Genomic DNA, 20,222 nt, shown 5'->3' with positions numbered 1-20,222 from the left:
ATCCCTCCTGCTGTCTACACACAGTTTTTGTACCCCTTTAAGGACATTGGGTTAGAAAGCAGGACAGTTAAAGCAGCACAAGCCCCGTGTGGATGCAATTATGTCAGTATGGCTATAAAACTATCCCCCAACCGAAAGAGGTATAAGTGTGTGCGGATGGTGACTGTCTGCATCATTATTACCTACAGGTTTGAGGGCTGGGCTTTTTCTGGGTCTTGGCAGCCATTGAGAAGCTTTTGCTAGCATTCACCTTTTGAGTGGGGCAGGCCAGCAAGACTAGATCACACTTATGCTCCCCAGCCTGCACGTGCTGCCTGGCTCTCTTCTGGGTGATACCGGAGGTGCGGCTTGCTCTCTGCAAAGCCATAAGTGGCCAAAGGCCAAGGGACTACCTGTCTCTCTCTGACCTGCCACCCCAGCTCAGCTCATCTGCAGGGCTTCAGATATCTGTCTCCAGGGCAGGGCTTTCTCACCAGTGCCCTGCCCCACTCAAGAATTCACTCATTCAAAAATGTGTGTCTGCCTGCCCTGGCCACATTAGAATGGACTGCAAGACACTTCTTTGGTCAAGCCTCCAGGAACTACGGGTTCTGCCTCACAAATCTCTAGCATTGAGCCTGCTGGGCTGGTTTTACTCTGACTTGGGCTCTATCCTGAAAAACTAGGGTTCTGTGAGGGTAGGGAGTGGGGAAGGGCCGAAATGCACCATTATTATTTGTTATTTGAATTACAGTCATCAGGGCCCGGCCCCCCGTTGTGCTGGGCGCTGTACGGCCAAATAACAAAGAAGACAGTCCCTGCCCCAGAAAGCTGACAAACTATGTGTCAGACAAGACACCACAGAAGGATAAAACAGATGCATGGAGTGAGGGAGGGGCGGGCGGAGGAGGTCACACAATGAACAGAGTCGAGCAGGAAAGCAGAAGTTGCAGCTCATCGACTGCCGACTCGGATGAGCTCTCGAACCAAACCAAAGTGCAGGTGGGAAACAATCAAGTCACCAGCATTGCAAGCTGTCATGCACCAGCTTGATACTGCTGATTCCGAGGTTACATTCATCCTGGGCTTTCCTGCAGCTTCGGCCTTGTAAACCCCAGCACAGAGTCTGAGCAGCAGAAAGGTGGCCAGAGGGGGAGGCCCCCTTCTGATGGGCAGCTGTAGGTGTGGGGAAGGAGGCCTGGCTGGGGCAGATGGGAATGATGCTATTTGTGGCTCCTGTGATAGAGAAATCCAAGGAAGGTGGCAGCAGAAACATGCCTGCCTTCCTAAGGGCAATGCCAGCTGGCACTGGGGATCTAATTTACCCCTCCCTTTGCCAGTTCTGTGGTCTATGGCCCAGTTGGACCGTACACATAGGAGGAACTCTTCATATCATCAGCTGGCTGGGCTAATGGCAGCAGGAGATGGGACACTGGCTTGTCTGGAGCATCAGTCTAATTCCGTCTGGCAGCAGAGGGGTCCATACAGCGCCTGCTGGACGCTGAAAACATCCAGCTGCTGCAGGTTCCGGAGGGACCAGTCATGCAGCTCAGGTTGCCAGCTCCAGGGTGTCTTGCACCCCTAGGGCTGTGTGCAAACAGGCAGTGCGTGGCCACTTCCTTTGCTGGGACAGCATGAACAATTGCCTCTGGGGACAGGTCACTTCCCTGCACATCCCAGCAGATGGTATAGAGGTGGGGGAGGGAATGGTGTAACACTCAAACCCACAATGTAGGGCATGGTGCAAGACAAACAAGGCCGCAGTCGGGACCATCCCGAGAGCCGGCGTCAGACATGGTGAGGCACAGCGCAGCCTCAGACACCCCATGATCTTCCTGGTACTAACCCCTCAACCCATATCCACTCTCACGGCTCAGCCACAGCTCCCGGCACCTGAGTGGTCTGTGACCCTTAGATGTCCCAGACCCAGCGCCTGTCAAGCCTCTATGCTGGCTCTGCTTTGGGGAGGCTGCCTTTTCCCAGGGGACAGTGAGTGGAATTAAAGGTGTTTGCAGGGAAGAGCTGCGAGATTTGCCAAAGGGGCTTTTCTGTGTCATCGTGTAGCCTTTTCTATTGTGAATAATAATGATGGGTTGAGCAACGCAAAAGAGGCATGCTTTAATGGTGAGCTTTAATGCAGCTCTGCTAATAGTACAGAATTGCTGCCACCTTCAGGTCAGCGTTTAGATGTCGGGCAGGGACAAGCTCGGAAGGGAAGTGGTACAAACCCCTTCATTCTGGGAGATCTAAAACAGCACTGGAGAAAATGACTGAAGACCGTACCAAGGGGAATAATGTTGCGCTGGAAGGGGGATGGCTGGGATCGCCTTCTGGGTCTTTTCCATCACTAATGTATTTAAAACACATGCTGGGTTTAAATCCTATCCCCTTTGAACAGCCAGCAAGGATGTAGATTACGGTGGCAGGAATGTTAACGGTGCTAAGGGTGTCTCTGGTCAAGGGCTCCTTTAGGAGGTCGATTCTTGTGCCCTGTGGTTTCTAATGAGACCCATTGGCTTAGGGCATGATGTTAAATAGAGGAAGAGATCCAGCATTGCCAGCTCCTGAGATTTTACCGTGATAGTTGGTGTTTTCCCTAAAGCCTGAGCTGCTGGAATCAGGTTATTCCAGGAGAATCTCAGCTTTCATTTAAAAGAAAAAGTAACTTTCGAGTTCTCCCAACTGTGGAGAAGAGCTTGAAAACATGAGCCCTAACCGCTGCAGCTCCTGAAAGTAAATATAAAGAACCCCCCATCTGTTCACTTTTGAGTCTCATGATTTGTAAACCAATCTTTGGGCAGCCGGTTCATGATCCTTAAATGTTTAGAGTTGACAATACTAGAGATCATTAGTTTGTTTATGTATCCCCAGAGTTCTCTGTGTCCCATACCTATTAAAGCCCAGGTGATGGTTATGTTTTCCCCTGCTGTGTGTGTACACACGCACACACACTTCCTCCCTCAAGCAGTGAGGTCACAGCCAGGAAGCCATGGATGCCTGGACAAGGCAAGAAGACCCATGAATATTGCACTTTGGGTCTACAAGGCACCCTGATCCCCTTACCCCCCTACTCCTTCTTCTGGGTTATTCATGTTGCTTCGGCAGTCCTGGCTGGCCAGGGTTCCACAGCGACTGGGGCCAGGGAGCACTAAATTAATGTGCTGACCTAAATAAATCACGTTTAAAGCACCAGCTGGAAGTCACCGAGTGCCTAGGGGAGCCAAAGATGCTGCTAACTCAAGTCTCACTTTCTGTGGCTAAGCAAGCGTTAATCTGTAATAATGTTTCTGCTTAGGACCGATGGGCTTAGTTTTTAAAAGCTGGTCTCCATTTTTACACCTAGCTAATATCCTGGGGAACGACTATGATGAGGACCACATAAGCACCTGGAGAAACTGTGCGTGCAGTTTTGCACCTGTAATCATTAATGGGTGCACTGTCACTTGCACATCCAAATACCAGATTTGGAGGCACAATCAATGAATGCAGGGCCGTCCTCAGGATGTCTGGGGCCCTACGCAGCCCAGCAGGGGGTGGGGGTGGGGGGGACGAGGCAGCAAAGGATAACAAGATGCCCGGCCTGCCTCACTCTGGCAGAGAGTCACAGTTCCCCGCAGAGACCCCCGGACCCTCTCCCTCATGCAGAATGGACGTGCAGAAGGTACCTAGTTAAAAGCACTAAACTTGGGAATTAAAAAGTGCCTGCCACAGAGTTTTTGATATGCCCTGACGTCTGTCAGACATTTATTTGCAAAAACTTTGTAGGAAGGATGAGTCAGCTGCCCTGCTGAACACAACATTAAATATTGTGGAATACATGAGGCAGCTCTTCTCTGGTTTACATTTTCTTAATCAGTATTTCTAAGCTGATATTATATTTTAAATGTACTCTTAAACCTTCATAAAGTAATCATTCCAGATTACTACATATTTAACTCACTGAAACAAAGACTTTATTTAAAATTTATCAGTCACAGAGGTTTAGTGTGTTCATCTCAATGTTCACTGCTTTTAGAAAAAGGAAACACTAATTTACTTTGCACGATCTCCATAACAATAGACACGTTTATGAAATTTCACCAACTTTAAAAAATATGTTTCCAAAGATTTTAGGCATAACAAAGGATTTTATCTTATTAAGGTACTGATTTTGCTAGAGGGTTCTCTTAAAACTAGTTAATCAGATAGAAGTAAAGAAAGGGAAACTCTTTGTCCAGCTATCTGGAAGGAAAGGAGTGTGGTCCCGATGAAGTGAGCTGTAGCTCATGAAAGCTTATGCTCAAATAAATTGGTTAGTCTCTAAGGTGCCACAAGTCCTCCTGTTCTTTTTGCGGATACAGACTAACGCGGCTGCTACTCTGAAACTTGTCCCTTTAATGACAGGATGCATCCGATGAAGTGAGCTGTAGCTCACGAAAGCTCATGCTCAAATAAATTGGTTAGTCTCTAAGGTGCCACAAGTCCTCCTTTTCTTTTTGCGAATACAGACTAACACGGCTGTTACTCTGAACCCTTTTTTACTATAGTAATTAAAATGTGTATTTTAGATAAGGGTGGTATTTTGAAGGATTTATTTAAAAAATGATATGTCTGAAGATCCAAGCATTTAAAGGTAAAGATGATTGTGCATCTAAAAATCAATGCAAAGATTTTTTAGAGATGTGATTTTATAATCTTCACCAACACACTAATGAAATATTTTTCAAGCAAATTTTAAACTAAGGTCCTGTAGACTGACATGTTCTGAGTAAATATTACAGTAATGCACAACTGTTTTTGTCAGTAAATTCAGAAACTGGCAGTATATACCTGGGGTTTGGCAAATACCTGTTAAATGGCTTCATTACCCCTTGAATTGCTCTTTAACAGTTTCAATGTTGTGCTAATAGGTCTGGCAGGCAGGAAGGCTTTCTCACTTTTAACTACTAGATCCCCTCCGGAGGAAGACTCACCAGGCTGCAGCAGCCAGCTGTGGGAGCCTGTAGGAAGGGTCAGAACAGGGACAGGAAAGCCAGAAGTGTGGACACTAAGACCCAGTGGTGCCCCAAATTTTCAGGTGCCCTACCCAGCTGCCTATATTGCGTATACCTAAGGATGGCCTGGAATGAATGGAAACCTGATTTAAAATCAGGCCCTGTCTCTCTGTGGCATTTTATCACTGCAGGATCTAGGCACTATAAAGCACTTTCTATTTTCAGAGTGCTCCATTAACATCGGCTAATAACCTTTGCAACCATCCTGTGAGACAGGTAAGGATCATTATCTCCATCTGATCTATGAGGGAACTGAGGCCCAGAGCGGTTAAGTGACTTGCCCAAGTCACACAGAAAGTTGGTAACAGAGCTGGAATTAGACTTAAGGAGTTCCAGGCTCCCAGCCATGTGTTTAATCTAACAGGAAACTCTCTAGTGATGGGCAAATCTCCAAAGAGTCAGGGATTTCCTCCCACTTATGTCTCCTCCCCCCCAAAATAAAAACATTAGAGAAGTGGGGATTTCTGCTTGTTTGTACCTTTGAAATAGCAGGAATTCTAATCTTGGTCTTCCTTGCTTTTACTGGAGAACTCATTGGAAGTCTCAGGCAAGGACTGTGGGTAGATTGTTAGGATTATGATTGGGAAATTTTGACAAAATGTTTTGCTGAAAAAGGCCAATTCATGAAAATGGAAACTGTTTGCAGAAAAGGGTCCCCTCAGAAGAATGTTCTGACTTGAATAAATGTTAGGAACAAAAGTTCTGAAATCGCTGAAACATCCCATTTCCACAGGTTCAAAACAAAAAGTTTCCATTTTTCAGTTCTTTTGAAATGTAATTTTATTTCTATCGCAAATAGGTCAGAAATCAAAAAGAAACATTTTGTAATTATTGACACAAAACTTTTCAATTGATCCCACCTGATTTTTTTTTTTTCAGATTGTTGGTTTGTGAAAATTTTCAAAAGTTTGACCTTTTGTCCTGATTGAGGATAGTTTTTGGAACCTCAGAAATTCTCACGGGATGAGAAAACCATTTCCAGCCCTAACTGTGAGTGTTCTGATCCCTTGAGTATTTCGGTGGTGAGTGAGGAACCTTGAACAAGCAGATCTCTTCTCTCAACTGTCTGTTCAGGCGTGTGAGATTAAAAAGGGCTTGTCTACACTGTGGCGCAGGGTGGACTAAGGGGGTATGACCTGTAGAGTATGCTAATGTGCAGCACTCGAACTGCCCGTGTAGACCCTGCTGGCATGAACTAAAAGGTACCAAGTGAGCATAACGTAGTCCTGGTCGAAACTGAACTGCATAAACAGGAGCTACGTACCTTTTCGTTTGCACCAGCATGGTCTCCATGGGACAGTTAAAGCTAGTGCTCTCTGCAGTTCACATCTCCATTGTCTGGACGGCGCTACCATGTAGACAAGCCTTAAATAAAACGCAAATCATTTTTAACAGTCTGAATACAAATCACTTTCTTTCTCAAAGAACCAGGTTTAATGACATGCTCTCTCTCATATCAGATCGTACCAGCTGTCTACTCATCTATAGCATCCTTCAGGTAGAACAGGGTAGACGGGACCTGAATTTCGAATGAAGAGGATGAGCAGACGAAAAAGCTTTTAGAAGAATTTAGCCCTTCCATCATATGGGTCTGAATTCAGATTGTGACCAACCTCGAGCTCACGGAGCTTGGATCCCACTTTTTGATTTGACTCATTTGCAGTGTCCAGCTCCAGATCTGAGTTCACCCAGGTAGGGGTGTTCTGTTCACTGGGGGGAAGAGCGCGTTGGGTTTTTGTCTCCTAAAGATCTCTTTCCTTTTAAAGGTAACAGAGATTTCCATACTGAATCAGATCACTAGTGCACCTAGTCTAGCATCCTGCCTCCAGCAGAGACCAAGAGGTATCTGATGATTCAAAGGAAGGTAAAACCTAGCCTGTTTTGTAAGTGCACCTTATCAATTGCCTAGTGCTTTAACATGAGAGAGAGAGAGAGAGAGAGAGAGAGAGAGAGGCACATTCCTTCCTGATCTCTAGCAATTAAAAAGACTTCTATCCTGAAGCTTACATTTTGATTCCTTTTCTACCACTTCCCTACTCTTAGACAAGCTGCAAATTGTACCAACCCTGACCATCATTCCAAGGAAGTTTTGGACTCTTTAATTGCCTGCATGCACTTTCTGCATAACTTGAGTTGCTTTTGCCCAGCCATAGCGAGTTGTACCTGAACACATCTGATTGGTTGCAAGGGCTCGGTTGCTTCGGATGACCTCTCAGACCTTCCTCCTTTGGTTGCAGGCAGTGTGTATTGTTCTCGCAGCAACATTAAGTTTTGTACAGCTGAGCATTAGTGTTTGTAAAAGAAAAGGGAACTTCACTCGCTTGATGGCCATTGAAAGACAGGAGCAGTGAACTGAGCCCAGAGGTGGCGTTCTTTATGCCCTGGACGTGCTGGACACTCATTGGGATGAGGTATCTTCTCCAATATGTCGCGTGTTTCTTCGCCTTCTTCTCTGCTGGGTTTTTGATAGCAGCCACCTGGACAGACTGTTGGATGGTGAATGCTGACGACTCACTGGAGGTAAGGTTGAGATGAGGGTGATCCAGGCACTGCAATGGGAACGTTCCTTTGGAAACCAAAGGGGACAGTCATGCTCCTTGGGGACAGGCAATGAAAAGCCACATCATGAGAGCCCAGCAGATCCACCTTTTGGAGGCTAAAACACCCGCTGCGGTGATGGGGATATGGTACAACCCGCTCAGAGGCGACATTGATATAGGGAACCTCCATCTATAGCGAAAGGCTGGAAATAGTTTAATGAGCCAGTGGTAAATGGCATGGATTTCTCCATGAGAGGCTGCCAAGTGTCACTGCCGTCTGATTTTTCCATTTACCCATCTGTAAGGAAACAAGCTGCCAGGTTGCTCAGGAATCCTGCAGACTGACCCTGCCAAGAAAATGGAGAGAGTGTAGGCATTAGGCCCCTGGTAGCTCCTGCTAGCATCATTGTTCTGCTGTTTCTCATACTTTCCCCCCATTATCTTGGGTGAAAAGCAGCTAATGACTATGGAGAGTGGTATTTGCTCTAGCAAATTGCTTACTGGGACCAACTTCACAGCACAGAATCTGTTCTTAGTGTCATGGTGTAAATGCAGAATAACCCCATTGGCTTTAACAGCTTTCCTCTGGATTTGCACCAGTGTAACAGAGCACAATTCGGCCCTATATTTCCAGTCCACATGGATACTCTGGATTGGTTGTTTTCTCCTCACTTTGTGAATTCTATAGATCAGCCTCTGTAGGTGTGTACCTCTGATCTGCGTGGCTTTCCCCCTGACAAGACAAACCCTAATAGCCTCAAGGCCTAGGCCCTATGGTGATTGGTGCTCATAGATATATACTGTGGAAAGAAACGAAATGATAATGTTCAGCATGTCTAAGTATTAAGCTCAGATACATTGCAGAACTGATCCCCAGAAGGTGTAAATGGACGTGGTCCACCTATACCAAAGCTGGCCCTGGATTTTCAGTCTATTGTTTTAGCTCTTTTTTAAATGTATTGCAGGCAGATGTGAAAAATCTGAAGTCATTGGCAGCTTTTTCTCTCCTTGTCTCTAGCAGCAGATGGCTTGAATTTGAAGGGGCTTGGAAAGTTTAAAAGACAACAGGGAGACACCAGAATCTAGCCATTTACAGTAAAGCACCTAAACCTATTGATTGCATCATAACTATATTGTGCCTCGATATTCATTTTTCACAGAACTGAATTCGTTTTGAATAAAACAATTCTTATAAAGGATCCAGCCCATGAACAAAAGGCTTTTTAACCTTGTCTTCACCCTCCAACTGGGTTTCACCTAGGTGCTCCATTAACGCGGAGCTGGATTAATGGTAGCCACTATTCTCACGTACCTGCCCTGAGCGTGAATACCAAACCACGCAGCAAAGTGCCCCCAGCGTTAATACCTGATAGAACGAGCATCTTAATTCCCTTAATGAGCTTATTGCCTCTCTAAATATGGGCATGCAGGTAAATGATCAATTGCCTGGGAGCTCGGAAATTGACATTGCTCCTGGTTTCAGCTGGCGACAAAGAATCATTCAATCAGCTTTCGGTTTGCAGGGAGAGGAGCTGTGTTTTCAGGAAGAATCCCTGAGCACGTTTTATTCAGGGCTGTTAGTTTGAGCTGGAGTTAGGTTTCCTTCATTGTGAGTCTCACTACGCATGTTGCTGGGTTGGGATAGCAATACCCGAGAGCAGGGGGTCCCAAACTGGGTACATGTACCACTGGGGGAACATCAGCTTGTTGTTTCCTCCATTCACTTCACAACCATCTTTTAAGAAAGTGGAACATGAACCAATGACGTTTGGGAGCTGCTGGACTAGAGGCTCACTTCACTTGGGATAAGTTTGAACGGGTCTCCGAACTCTCACGGGCCCGGAAAATGCTTCAGAAAAAGCTCTCTCGGGGGACGTCATCCCTCTCTGGTTTCAGCCAGGTTAGAAATTATTATTAATATTTGTATTGTATTCTATAAAGGTTCTTCTACTATATTCATCACTGTAGTATCTGAGAGCCTTCCAACCATGTGTTCAGTGACATCTGTCATGTGTTTGGTCTCTCGTCCTCTCCTTAGGGGGGAAGTGTGTGTAGTGCAGTGTTTTATCTTGTCATTTCTAAAATGCTCTCTAGATCTAGAGACATGCATTGCTGTATGTTTATGTTAGAGAAGACATGTCAGAAATGCATCTTACAGGTGGCGCTGAAGGTGGAGAGTTTTAGATCCTGGGAAGTTTTTGTTCCACAGTCTTGGCCTGGCCCCCAAGGAAGTTCTGTCTTGCTGCCCAGATGAGCTTTATGCTGATGGTAGAAATTTCCTTTGCGCCAGAGGAGCGGAGTTGTCGACACAGAACCAGGGCCCCATTCTGCTAAAAACTGTGCAAACAGACAAGGTGGACACAGCCTTTGCCCTGCAGACAGAGACGTTTGGTTGCCATTCTCTTTATTAACCAGGGAGGCGCTCAGGGACTGTTGTGATGACAGCTGTGTCAGTACCTAGATAAATACAATCTAACTGACAAGCTGAAAAGACAGACAACACAGGAGAGGTGGGGGGAGACCAGTATAGTGAAGGAAGTTAACAGAGTTACCCCAGCATAAAGCTGGCGTAGCCCAAGGATGAAACAGGCGCCTTACAATAGAGTGCCGATTAGCCCCATGCTCTCCTCAACCTAGCCAGGGTTAGATGGCTCACTCCGTATTGGCACTGCAACAGAAGTGAACCTGGGGAGGAGATTTGAATGGGGAGTGGGGAGTGGCCATACGGGTACAGTCAGGGAAGGCAGCGCAGAGGTCAGAGGCACCATGGAAGACTGCGGGAAGACAGGAGCCTCTCTCAGGGTGTTTTGGCCTTGCCAGTGCTGTCTGAATGAATTCAGGGCCAGGAGAGGGGGGGTGACAGTCAAAACACACCAAGACACACAAAACTTTGATTGAGCTCTCTTGGGTTAGCAAAGGGCTCGGTTCAGATTTCAGGCCCAGGGTCGAGTTTTGCACATAAAGGCGTGGATTCTCCATGGGCGCTGGTGAGTCCTGAAGCCCTGCAGGGCTCTAGATTTGGAGTATAGGTCTATCTGAAATCATTCATTTTGAAGGCGACACTTAAGTTGGGGGGGGCGGGGGTCTGACTGTAGGCGTTAGCTGTTCTCAGGATGAGTTGGCTGAGTGGCAGCCTGGGTCTCTGCTGTTCTCTGCCTGTGGCACGCAACAGGTTAGCATCCTGAGGACTGCGATGCTGTGATGCTCTAATACAAGTTATTGGCCTATGATCTCATGGTCCCTTAAGCTCTCTCTCCTAGGTGGAATATGAAATGGAATGTGTCTAAGTGTAAAGCATTGCACTTGAGTATCAATATACCCCTTCTAAGGGTAGCCTAAATGACCATGGCTTAGCTAATATGCTAGAGGAAAAGGACCGGTTGAACTGACAGAACCAACATTTAAACTCTCAGTCCAGTGTGTAATAGTAACGAAAACTAGTAAGGTACTGTCTTACGCCAAGAGGGGTAGGTTATATACCCAGCCATAGATGTACAGAGCGTTCTCTTTCAGCATAGTGTGGTATCATTTCCCCGGCTCAAAAGATTACAAGTTGTGTAACATGTCCTATTAACTGGGTTGGTACCTGTTATTATCTGACTACAGTTAAGGCTGATATTTGGGGCATGCTGCCATCCAAAAAAGTAGATTTGTCTCAACATCCAAACAAGAGGTACTGTTCCTCTTTCCTACGGGAGTTACTCTTTTGTTAAACTAGGCTGGGATTTATCTGGCAGCCGTAATGCAGACTTGAGTCCAAGGCAGCACAAACGTTAACCCAGCTCCCTGCTATATGTACGAGCAATGTCAAGAATACACAAGAGGTGCTTAATTCCTGTTGGCATATTTACAGTGCTAACAGAAATATCTTCCGTGTTCGATTGACTTAAGGAGGGCTGGACGGGAAGGCTCAGGGGGCTGGGAATGGTGAATGACGTCAACCCGAGTTCTGGTCCCAGGGCAAAAAGGCAGCCTGGGGGAAGTCAACATTGCTGCTGGCCACCTTGTCCACGCACTCAGGAGAGGACCTCAGTCCCTGAGGATGTCAGTCCAGCCGCTGTCGCTCCCACTAAGTTCATTTTGAAACATGAAACCCCAAAGCACAAGCCATGGGACTTTTCTCCCTATCAAATTCCTGGTGGCGAGAGGTAAAATTGTACGGAGCAGAATCTTCTTAATTTAAAGCAATGTTCACTCAGAATGAAGTTATACAGTGACTTTTCAGTTCCAAGTGTGTTCCAAGCATGTCGGTAACCGCCAGCCGGGGGCTTGATTCTGGAAATGGCAAAACTCTGATTGTCATTGACGATTTGTATTGCTGTAGACTCTAGGTGTCCCAGGCACGGACCAGGACTCCGTTGTGCTAGGCACTGTACAAACAGTCCCTGCCCCAAAGATCTTACAATCTAAGCGTAAGAGAAGAGACAACAGATGGCGGCAGACAGGGGAGCACAAGAAAACAATGAGACAATACGGGTCAGCATGATAGGGAGTAGTCTCAGTACACTGAACCCTTTCACCTGAGCAATCGTCCAGTGATGAAGACCAGACCCTGTGGAAGTCAATGGGAGTTTTGCCATTGACTTTGCTGGGCTAAAATTGCTCGCGCTCCCTCCTCTGGCTCCTGCTGTTTTGTTTGGGTCTGCTCACGCCCTGCTTTTTTTACTTCTAGGTGAGTACGAAGTGCCGTGGCCTGTGGTGGGAATGTGTCACCAACGTGTTCGATGGGATTCAGACCTGTGATGACTATGACTCTATATTTGCTGAGCACCCCTGTACGTATTCTTCAGATTTTGATCACAAACTGTGGAGGTAGAAAACACAGAATCATAGAACCATAGGGTTAGAAGTGTTCACAAGGTCATCTAATCCAGGGGTTCTCAAACTGGGGGGTCGTAAGGTTATTAAGGAGTGGGGTTGCGAGCTATCAGCCCCCATGCATGCCAGGGCTCCAGCTGCGAGCCCGAGGCCTTCAGAGCTGTGTGTCCAGAGAGCAGCAGCTGCTGGCCAGGCCCCAGCTCTGAAAGCAGCACCCCCCCAGCAGCAGCGCAGAAGGAAGGGTGGCATGGTATGCGGGGGGTCATCACTCTTTTGAGGGGGGGTTGTCACAAGCCTGAAATATTTTCAAAGGGGTTCCCAGCCAAAAAAGTTCGAGAACCCCGATCTAGTCTAACCCCCTGCTAGGATGCAGTGTTTGTTACAGATGGCGATCCAGCCTCCTTTGGGAAACCTCCAGTGAAGGAGCTTCAAACATCCCCCTTTCCAGGGACAGATTTTGTATGGCCGGTTCCATAGGCGATTTTTTTCATATTTCACAATGTAAAGCTGATTTGATGCTCTTAGAAACCTGAAGACTTAGGGCTTGTCTTCACTGCAAAGTTAATGAGTTATAACTCGAGAGCTCTCCCTAACGCCAGTCCTGTCCACACACAAGAATCCTTAACTCGAGTGTGATGATGCTTTAAACTTGAGCCAGTCGACCCATCACGGGGGCTAGCTAACATTTGAGCGAGCACAACTCATCAGCCGCTAACACGACTGCTCAGAAGTGTGGACGCAGGCTTGTACCGCTCAAATGCTGCTAGGCCTCCAAGCCTTCCCACAATTCCCACATGTGCCCCGAAAGGACAGACAAGTTCTCCCACAATTCACTGGGAAAGAATTCGTACCGTGGCTCAGCTTATGGCAGAATCATGGGGTATGGCCCCTGAAACCTTTGAGCCAGCTCCAGTGTGGACACAAACAACTCAAGCAGGATTTTGCAGTATGGCTTCTCTCTCTCGAGTTAAGCTAACTGGAGAGGAGTGACTCCAGTTATCCACTTGGCTGTGAAGACAGACCCTTAGGTGGGGCACGGGCCTTGCGCTGGCCATCTGTACAGGGTCAGCTTCACCTTCTCTGTCTGTCAGGAGAACCTCCATGGAATGCACAGCTGGCTGGGATGCTCAGGGCAAGATGACGCCCTCTCCCCTGTTTCTGGCTGCCTCCACATCCCACTAAAAGGGCCTCAGCAAAGGGCTGCCCTTGGTGCTTGCTCCCATCCACTGGATGGATTGCTAACCTTCCCCAGTTCCCCTCTACGTTCTCTGGTCTCACACTGCTGCTATTGCTGGGCTGCCCTGCTAGCCAGTGGGCAGACAAGTGAGCCTCTTAGAATCATAGGATCATAGGACTGGAAGGGACCTCGAGAGGTCACCTAGTCCAGTCCTCTTCTCCGTGTCCAAAACTCAGCACAACAGCCCTGTACAGGAAAACACTGAAGCACGTCCCATGGACTTCAGTATTGCTGAACAGCAATTGATCTAAGCACATGCTTAAATGCTCTGCTGACATGGGGCCCCTGTGAGACCACTGCTGGCACTGATCTGCAAATCAGGCAGAAGGAGATATTCCTAGAATATTAGCTCAACTCCACCACCTGCAGAGTCAAGAATCTGGCTGTACCCAACCCCTGGGCCAACTTAGACAGCTGGGGCCTGATTCAGGAAAATTCTTAAGCACATGCTTGAATTTTGTTGTACAAGGGCCTTAAACAATAAGGCCTGACCCCAAGGCTACTGAAGTCAATGAGCGTCTGTTTGTTGCTTTCAATGGGCTTTGGTATTCAGCCTTGGCCATGAGCAAGGCTCATAGCACCCGCAGGGTCATGCCTCCTCTCTGTGGCTTGAAAGGGATGGGGAAGAGTCTTTGAAAACAAATGTGTCAATGAAAAGGAGCTTGTAGTTGATGATTGAATTGACAGGCGTGTCAAAAAGCCACTCAGAGACCCTGAACATAGAATGTGGAGTCAGAAATATCCAGAGTTCATCTCAGTTAATTCAGTTCAAATGTAAGTTGATGCACCAAAATCTTGGGATCGTGGTCCATTTCTGAAGCAATGTCCAGTACATATTTGTGATTGAAGAAAACCAGCAGATATCCACTTCCACCCCTAGAAAAGATCATTCAGGGCCTTTCCTGGGTTCCCAAGGCTTTGTAATTCCTCCCTATATAACACAGATTAAGCACAACTGAGGTTCCTCTTTTCAATCCATCTCTGTTTCATTCTGGTTTTGAAAAAAACCCGACAATGCCAAAGAGTTGCAGAAACCTCAGGCCTTTGAGAAAAGATCCCTCACAGCAACTTTGAATGCCAAGGCAAGTGGACAAATTCAACCCTGGAAGTATGAAGAAAATTGATTATTTTTGCAAAATATTTCATTTGGTTTTGTGGGTAAAATCCTAAATTCTCTTTTTTTTTTCACTTCCCTGTGGGAAAAAATGGTACAGAACTGGGAATTTACCCACCAAAACAAAATTACATATTTGGAATATTTTTTATTATTTTCTATTTAATTTTGAAAGTTTTGTTATTGAAAAAAATCACAAAAAAAGTTTGAATAAAACAAAGTAAAAAACCCACCAAATTTCTTTTGAAACATTTCAATGAGCCCTGGAGAACAGGCAGCCAGGCGTTCTCTTCTGTTTGAATTTCTCTTTTGACAAGAGAGGATGATGGCTCCGTACACTGATCTAGATACTACCCCCCACCCGTGCACACAGTAATAATTCCTCAAGGTAATATCCCCTAAAAATTACAGATGAGCCCAAACCAAATCCCTGGACCAAAAAACACTTTTAGAAGCAGCTTTTGATATTAATGAGATCTTCTTGTCCATACCCAGGGCAGTGTAAAGTTGTTCCTTATTGGTATGCCCTTGATCATCTGCACTTGAATATTATTGCATGACCTACATGAATCACCTGTGCAGTAGTATCTCTTCATCTTCCAGTCATTCTTATCCTTGAAGCATCTATGGTTAGGTTAGCCACAGTGCAGTGGGATTAATTGGGGATGTGTCACCAGTTGGGGGAAGAGGCCTTCTTTATTAATGTCCAATATACAAACAAAACTACAGATAACTAGCATCAAAGTGGGCCTGTCAACTACCGTCATCCAGGGTGTGACATCTCAATGGTGGGGCCTAACACTGTGATGCTATCCAAAAGATGGGGTGAAATTTACTTGGGTCTCTTAATCATTTTAGAGTGCTGCATAACAGCTACTCTCTTTTGGGGATTAAATGTGGCTGGGAAGTGGCAGATGTCAGCTGATCACCAGACCCAAGGTTTCACGCAATTCCCCTTTCTGGAGAGATTCAGCTACCCCGGTGCTTTGATTTCAATGCGCGTGTCTGGTGAAGACACTCTGTGACGATGGCAGTGCACTCTCCTGTTAGCGTAATTACTCCACTTCTGCGAGAGACGGAAGCTATGTCCCCAGTGTGGACAGCGCTTAGGTTGCTGTCACTTGTGTCACTTGGGGCGGGGGTCTTTTTCACACCCCTGAGTGCCATAAGTTACCTCGACTCACATGGTAGCGTAGACCTGCCCCTAGTTCTTTAGCTTTTAGGATCCTGGCTGTATCTTCTTGCTGCACTGCAACCCCCTACCCTGTCCTGCAGTGAAGCTGGTGCTGACCAGAGCCATGATGATCACAGCAGACATCCTGGCGGGGTTTGGATTCGCTTTCCTGCTCCTGGGACTTGACTGTGTCAAATTCCTCACGGACGAGCCCACCATCAAGCTGCGCATCTGTCTCGTGTCTGGAGTTACGTTGCTCATAGCAGGTATTTGTCCAGTGCGGTCACATGATCATGGATGGCCCGATTAAAAATAAATAATTAGTGCAAAGGAGTGAGAGTAGTTTAGTGGGCAGAGACACATGCTCTGAGAGGAAGCATGGTCCAATCATTAGGTCACTACCCAGAGGACCGAGTTCAATTCTCTACTATGCCACTGACTTTCTTTGTGACCCTAGGCAAGTTACTTAGCCTCTCTGTGCCTCAGTTTCCCATCCGTAAGATGAGAATAATAGCACTGCCCTGCCTTAGCCTCACAACAGGGGTAGTCTGGGGCTCACAATATTAGAGTGAGATTCTTAGATACTAGCTTGATGGGGGCCAGAGAAGTAACTAGGATAAATAGATGCCAAGTTATAGCACTGGCTCACTGTCGACAAAGTCACTTTATCTATTTGGAGTTGCACCAATATTAAAAAAGCTCTCCCAGTTTCACTGTATCCACAGATATAAAGAATCTAATGCCAATCACTGGGAGGTTTATGTATACATGTGCTTATAACGTGCTCAGAGATCCTCTTCTGTATGGCCCAGTGCGTATTAGAGCTAATCTAAAAGCCCTTTGCGAACATTTTGTTGGCAATTTCCTCCAGATCAGCTACAAGTTGATAAACAAGGGACGGTGGGGCGGGGGAGAAATTGCATAGATATATAATCCCCCCCCAACACACTTTTAAGCAAAGTTTTCAAAATTTGAAAGATATCAACCAGCTAGAGTGTCCATAGCACATCTGAGAAAGCAAACCCATTGAATATAAACTGCCCTTGAGTACACATGGGACACACCAGATGAAGTCAGCAGGAGCTAACGGGAGTGTTAGGAGATGGCAGAGTATACTCCAGGAATTGTATAGTCGCGGTAATCACCTTGACCTGTCTGACAGCTCTCTCTGGTGCTCTTCTCTCCTGCCCTGCAGGCTTCCCAGGCCTTATCGGCTCAGTATGGTATGCCCTTGGGGTGTACATGGAGCGCTCCTCCCTGATTTTGCACAATGTGTTTCTGGGCATCCAGTATAAGTTTGGCTGGTCTTGTTGGCTCGGAATGGCTGGGTCCCTGGGCTGCTTCTTATCTGGGGCTGTGCTCACCTGCTGCGTGTATCTCTTCCGAGGTAAGACCCAACGGCATCAACTAAACACAGTAAAGACAAGGTTAATAATCTCTTGGGAGCTGTTACACATACACATGCCCAGAGTGCTGGAACGTTGCTTATGGGGCATCTCTGAGACAGAGAGGAGAGCTCAAGTCTGTGAGTCCATTAGACCCTTGAACTCACCGCTGAGAATACCAGTGTGGTTCTGACTGCTGGGATGTGGATCCTTAGCAGTTTCGAACAGGACCAAGATTCTTCACACATTTCCTATAGCCCTCCAGAGGCCTACCAGAGGCTACTACCTTAGGACCACTCCTGATCTGACTGCATTGGAGAATGTGGTGTCTAGGGATCACTCAGTACTTCATGTGCTCACAAGAGATCTGCTGTGTTCTGTGTCTGTTTCCTTCCAACTGGCTGTGCAAAACCACAAGAACTTCCCAGCACCCTGCCCAGGTGCTCTGTCTGGGAAGCTCAGCCCTTAAAGGCCCAGTCCCCAATATCACAGAGTCTATATAAAAAACTTAATCTCCTATCTAGCATCATCATGTGTGATGGTTAAGTGTGCATCAGCGTTTTGCCTGTAAAATGGGGATAATAATACTTTACCCATCTTTGTAAAGTGCTTTGAGATTCTCAGATGGAAGATGAGATCGAAGCGTAAAGCACAATGTTGTTATTGACCTTATTAACAAATTGGAAGCATCATCATGCTGTATTCTGAGGGCACTTTGCTGATGGAAATGGCTGGGTCATTGCTAATCAGATTTTCCTCTTTCTTTCCTTTTGCAACACAGATGTTGGCTCTGGGAGGTTCTACTCCTCTAATTCCTTGAGGAAGATGTATTCCCCCGCTGGAACAACTGTGGCAAACACATACTATCCATCGTCTCAGACAGCGACTGCCAAAATGTACGCAATGGACACCAGAGTGTGAGGCGCAGGAAACGAGGAGATTAGTGCTCTGCTTTTATTTTGAACTGCTTATTCAGAGGCCTGGCCTGCAGCGTTTGTGAGCGGGATGCTAAGTCGCGCCTCACAGATACGTGCAGAATGGCCTGTATGGGGGCTTGAAATAAAATCATCATCTTCAGAAACAAAGCAAGAAAGCAGCTTCCAGGAAGGATCGTGAATGCAGGACTCCCACTGGGTTGCGTTCTGAGAGGTGCTAAATACCAGCTGAATTCCATTAATTTTGCTGTTCAGCCTCAGTCAGAATTTGGTCCATTGACTTCACTGTGAGTTGAAAGAAATCAGCTCCTTGCTGGCCTAGGCACCTTGTAGGCATATTCTTAATATTTGTGATTCTGTTCATAATAAATTGTAAACCTGCAATATTGATTTATAATATTTGTACATCTGCATTTATAATTCTTCTATTTGACATAATTGTAAATCTGCAATATTGATTTACAATTCTGTATTAAAGCTTGCAAACTGTACCTTGCAAACCGCTCAATTGGCTCTGCTTTCTCTGAATTGATACTTTCTCTCACTTGTTATTAAGATTGACGCTTGTAAAACTAAACCGCTCAATTGATTCTGCTTTCTCTGTATTGACGCTTTCCCTTGATTGTAATTGAGATTGACGCTTATAAATGTAAACCAGTCAATTAACATTACTTTCTCAAATGGTTATGTTCAATTGGCTTTACTTTGCAAAGGATACTTTGTGATGGAGATTGACATGCTTTTTTGTAACGCCCGCGAAGAGCCGCTAATTGGAGCGGCGCTCATAGAAATGTCACATAGAGACTCCAACCCTCTATAGTTTGGATCAGGAATGTTAAAAAACGGGGAGTCTCAAATAAATAACACCTTTGTATGATAAAAGAAAGTCAATACGAAGGAATGTTAAGAGACAGGGAGTCTCAAATAAAATAACAATACTCGGTGAAATGAGAAATGTGTTTTTATTAAAGTAAGGAATGTATGTGAATGAATGGTGGGTTTTGAATAATCAGGGAAGTGCCAGCCTAGGAATTTAACATCAATTGGCCAAAGAAGACGCCAGGTGGAGACAACCAGAGAACCCCACCGGAGGGCAAACTGGGATCCACCCGACCAATTCAAAGGATGAAGAAAGCTGATGAGCACCTGACAGCCATCCTGGAGCCGTCATGACTATCAATATGACAAAGCAAATTCCACGGGCTGGCACAAGAAGAAATTCCTATAAAAATGGACACTAAGGACTGAGAACTTTGAGTCTCCGGTTCTGCCACTACCCTTCAGGAGCATCGGATACGCATCTGACATGGACTCGGCTCCACTCTCGTATACAGGTTACCTGGCCAGTGCTCTGTCACGAGCAACTTCTAGGCTGGTAACTAGAACCCCTATGCAGAGCTGGTATGAGTGAATGAATGAATATATATATATAGTTAAGTAAGGAATAAGTAACAATATGACAGTGTGAGTTTTATATTTCTTTTTATTATATTTACAATAAATGTGGCATTTTGCCTTGTCCCTTTAATAAGATCCTGCTGGTTTTTATTTTATTGGTACAACAACCTACATGTTGTATAAAGAAACCAAAACAATAAGGGCGGGGGGGGGGGGATAAATCACAGAGCTAATCCGTGTGTGATAAGGTGCTGACAGACCAGGGGGACCACACATATGAGCCTCTGCTGAGAGGCGGATGGGCCGCCAGGTCGACATCTGGAATCCATGTAGCCAGGACATAGGTGTGTCCTCTCCTTGACAGCAACAACAGATCAGTACAGAAGGGAACGGGCTGTACTAACCTGCACCCTCCCCTGCCATCTGTGCCTTCGGGCTTGCCCACAAATCACCAGCTGGAGCAAATGCTGTTTGCTCAGATTCATTCTACCCTGCGAAATGCAAATCTCTTCACCCAATGTCGAGTAGCTGATCAGTCAACCCATTTGGGATTCTCTGTTGCCCAGCTCTGGAAATCCTAATTCAGTACTTAACCATTCCTTTCCTGCG

At 46.1% G+C, this 20,222-nt stretch overlaps 1 protein-coding gene across 2 annotated transcripts; it reads left to right on the top strand.

Annotated features, from left to right (window-relative positions):
- The first annotated feature begins 7,142 nt into the window (after nucleotides 1-7,142).
- On the top strand, nucleotides 7,143-19,746 carry CLDN16 (claudin 16). 2 transcript variants are annotated; one of them, XM_084639277.1, is made up of 5 exons: nucleotides 7,143-7,532; nucleotides 12,225-12,327; nucleotides 15,997-16,161; nucleotides 17,091-17,282; nucleotides 18,062-19,746. In XM_084639277.1, exons 1-5 carry the CDS (start codon nucleotides 7,389-7,391, stop codon nucleotides 18,199-18,201), a joined length of 744 nt encoding a protein of 247 aa, XP_084495403.1. In that variant the 5' UTR covers nucleotides 7,143-7,388; the 3' UTR covers nucleotides 18,202-19,746. The 2 variants fall into 2 exon arrangements, with proteins under 2 accessions (XP_084495403.1, XP_084495404.1); XM_084639278.1 differs by lacking the exon at nucleotides 7,143-7,532 and adding an exon at nucleotides 9,080-9,452.
- The last annotated feature ends 476 nt before the right edge of the window (nucleotides 19,747-20,222 follow it).

This window comes from Lepidochelys olivacea (genome assembly GCF_965140295.1).
Source record: "Lepidochelys olivacea isolate rLepOli2 genome assembly, chromosome: 9".
NCBI lineage: Eukaryota > Metazoa > Chordata > Testudines > Cheloniidae > Lepidochelys > Lepidochelys olivacea.
The sequence above is the reverse complement of the archived record's forward strand: the minus strand, read 5'-3'. Positions and strand labels throughout refer to the sequence as shown.

Excerpts from the sequence above, each read along its gene's own strand:
- CLDN16 (XM_084639277.1), top strand. The coding sequence starts at position 7,389 with ATGCCCTGGACGTGCTGGACACTCATTGGGATGAGGTATCTTCTCCAA. Across the intron at positions 16,162-17,090 it reads AGTTACGTTGCTCATAGCAG|GCTTCCCAGGCCTTATCGGC; the intron begins GTATTTGTCCAG and ends CCTGCCCTGCAG. Across the intron at positions 17,283-18,061 it reads CTGCGTGTATCTCTTCCGAG|ATGTTGGCTCTGGGAGGTTC; the intron begins GTAAGACCCAAC and ends TTTGCAACACAG.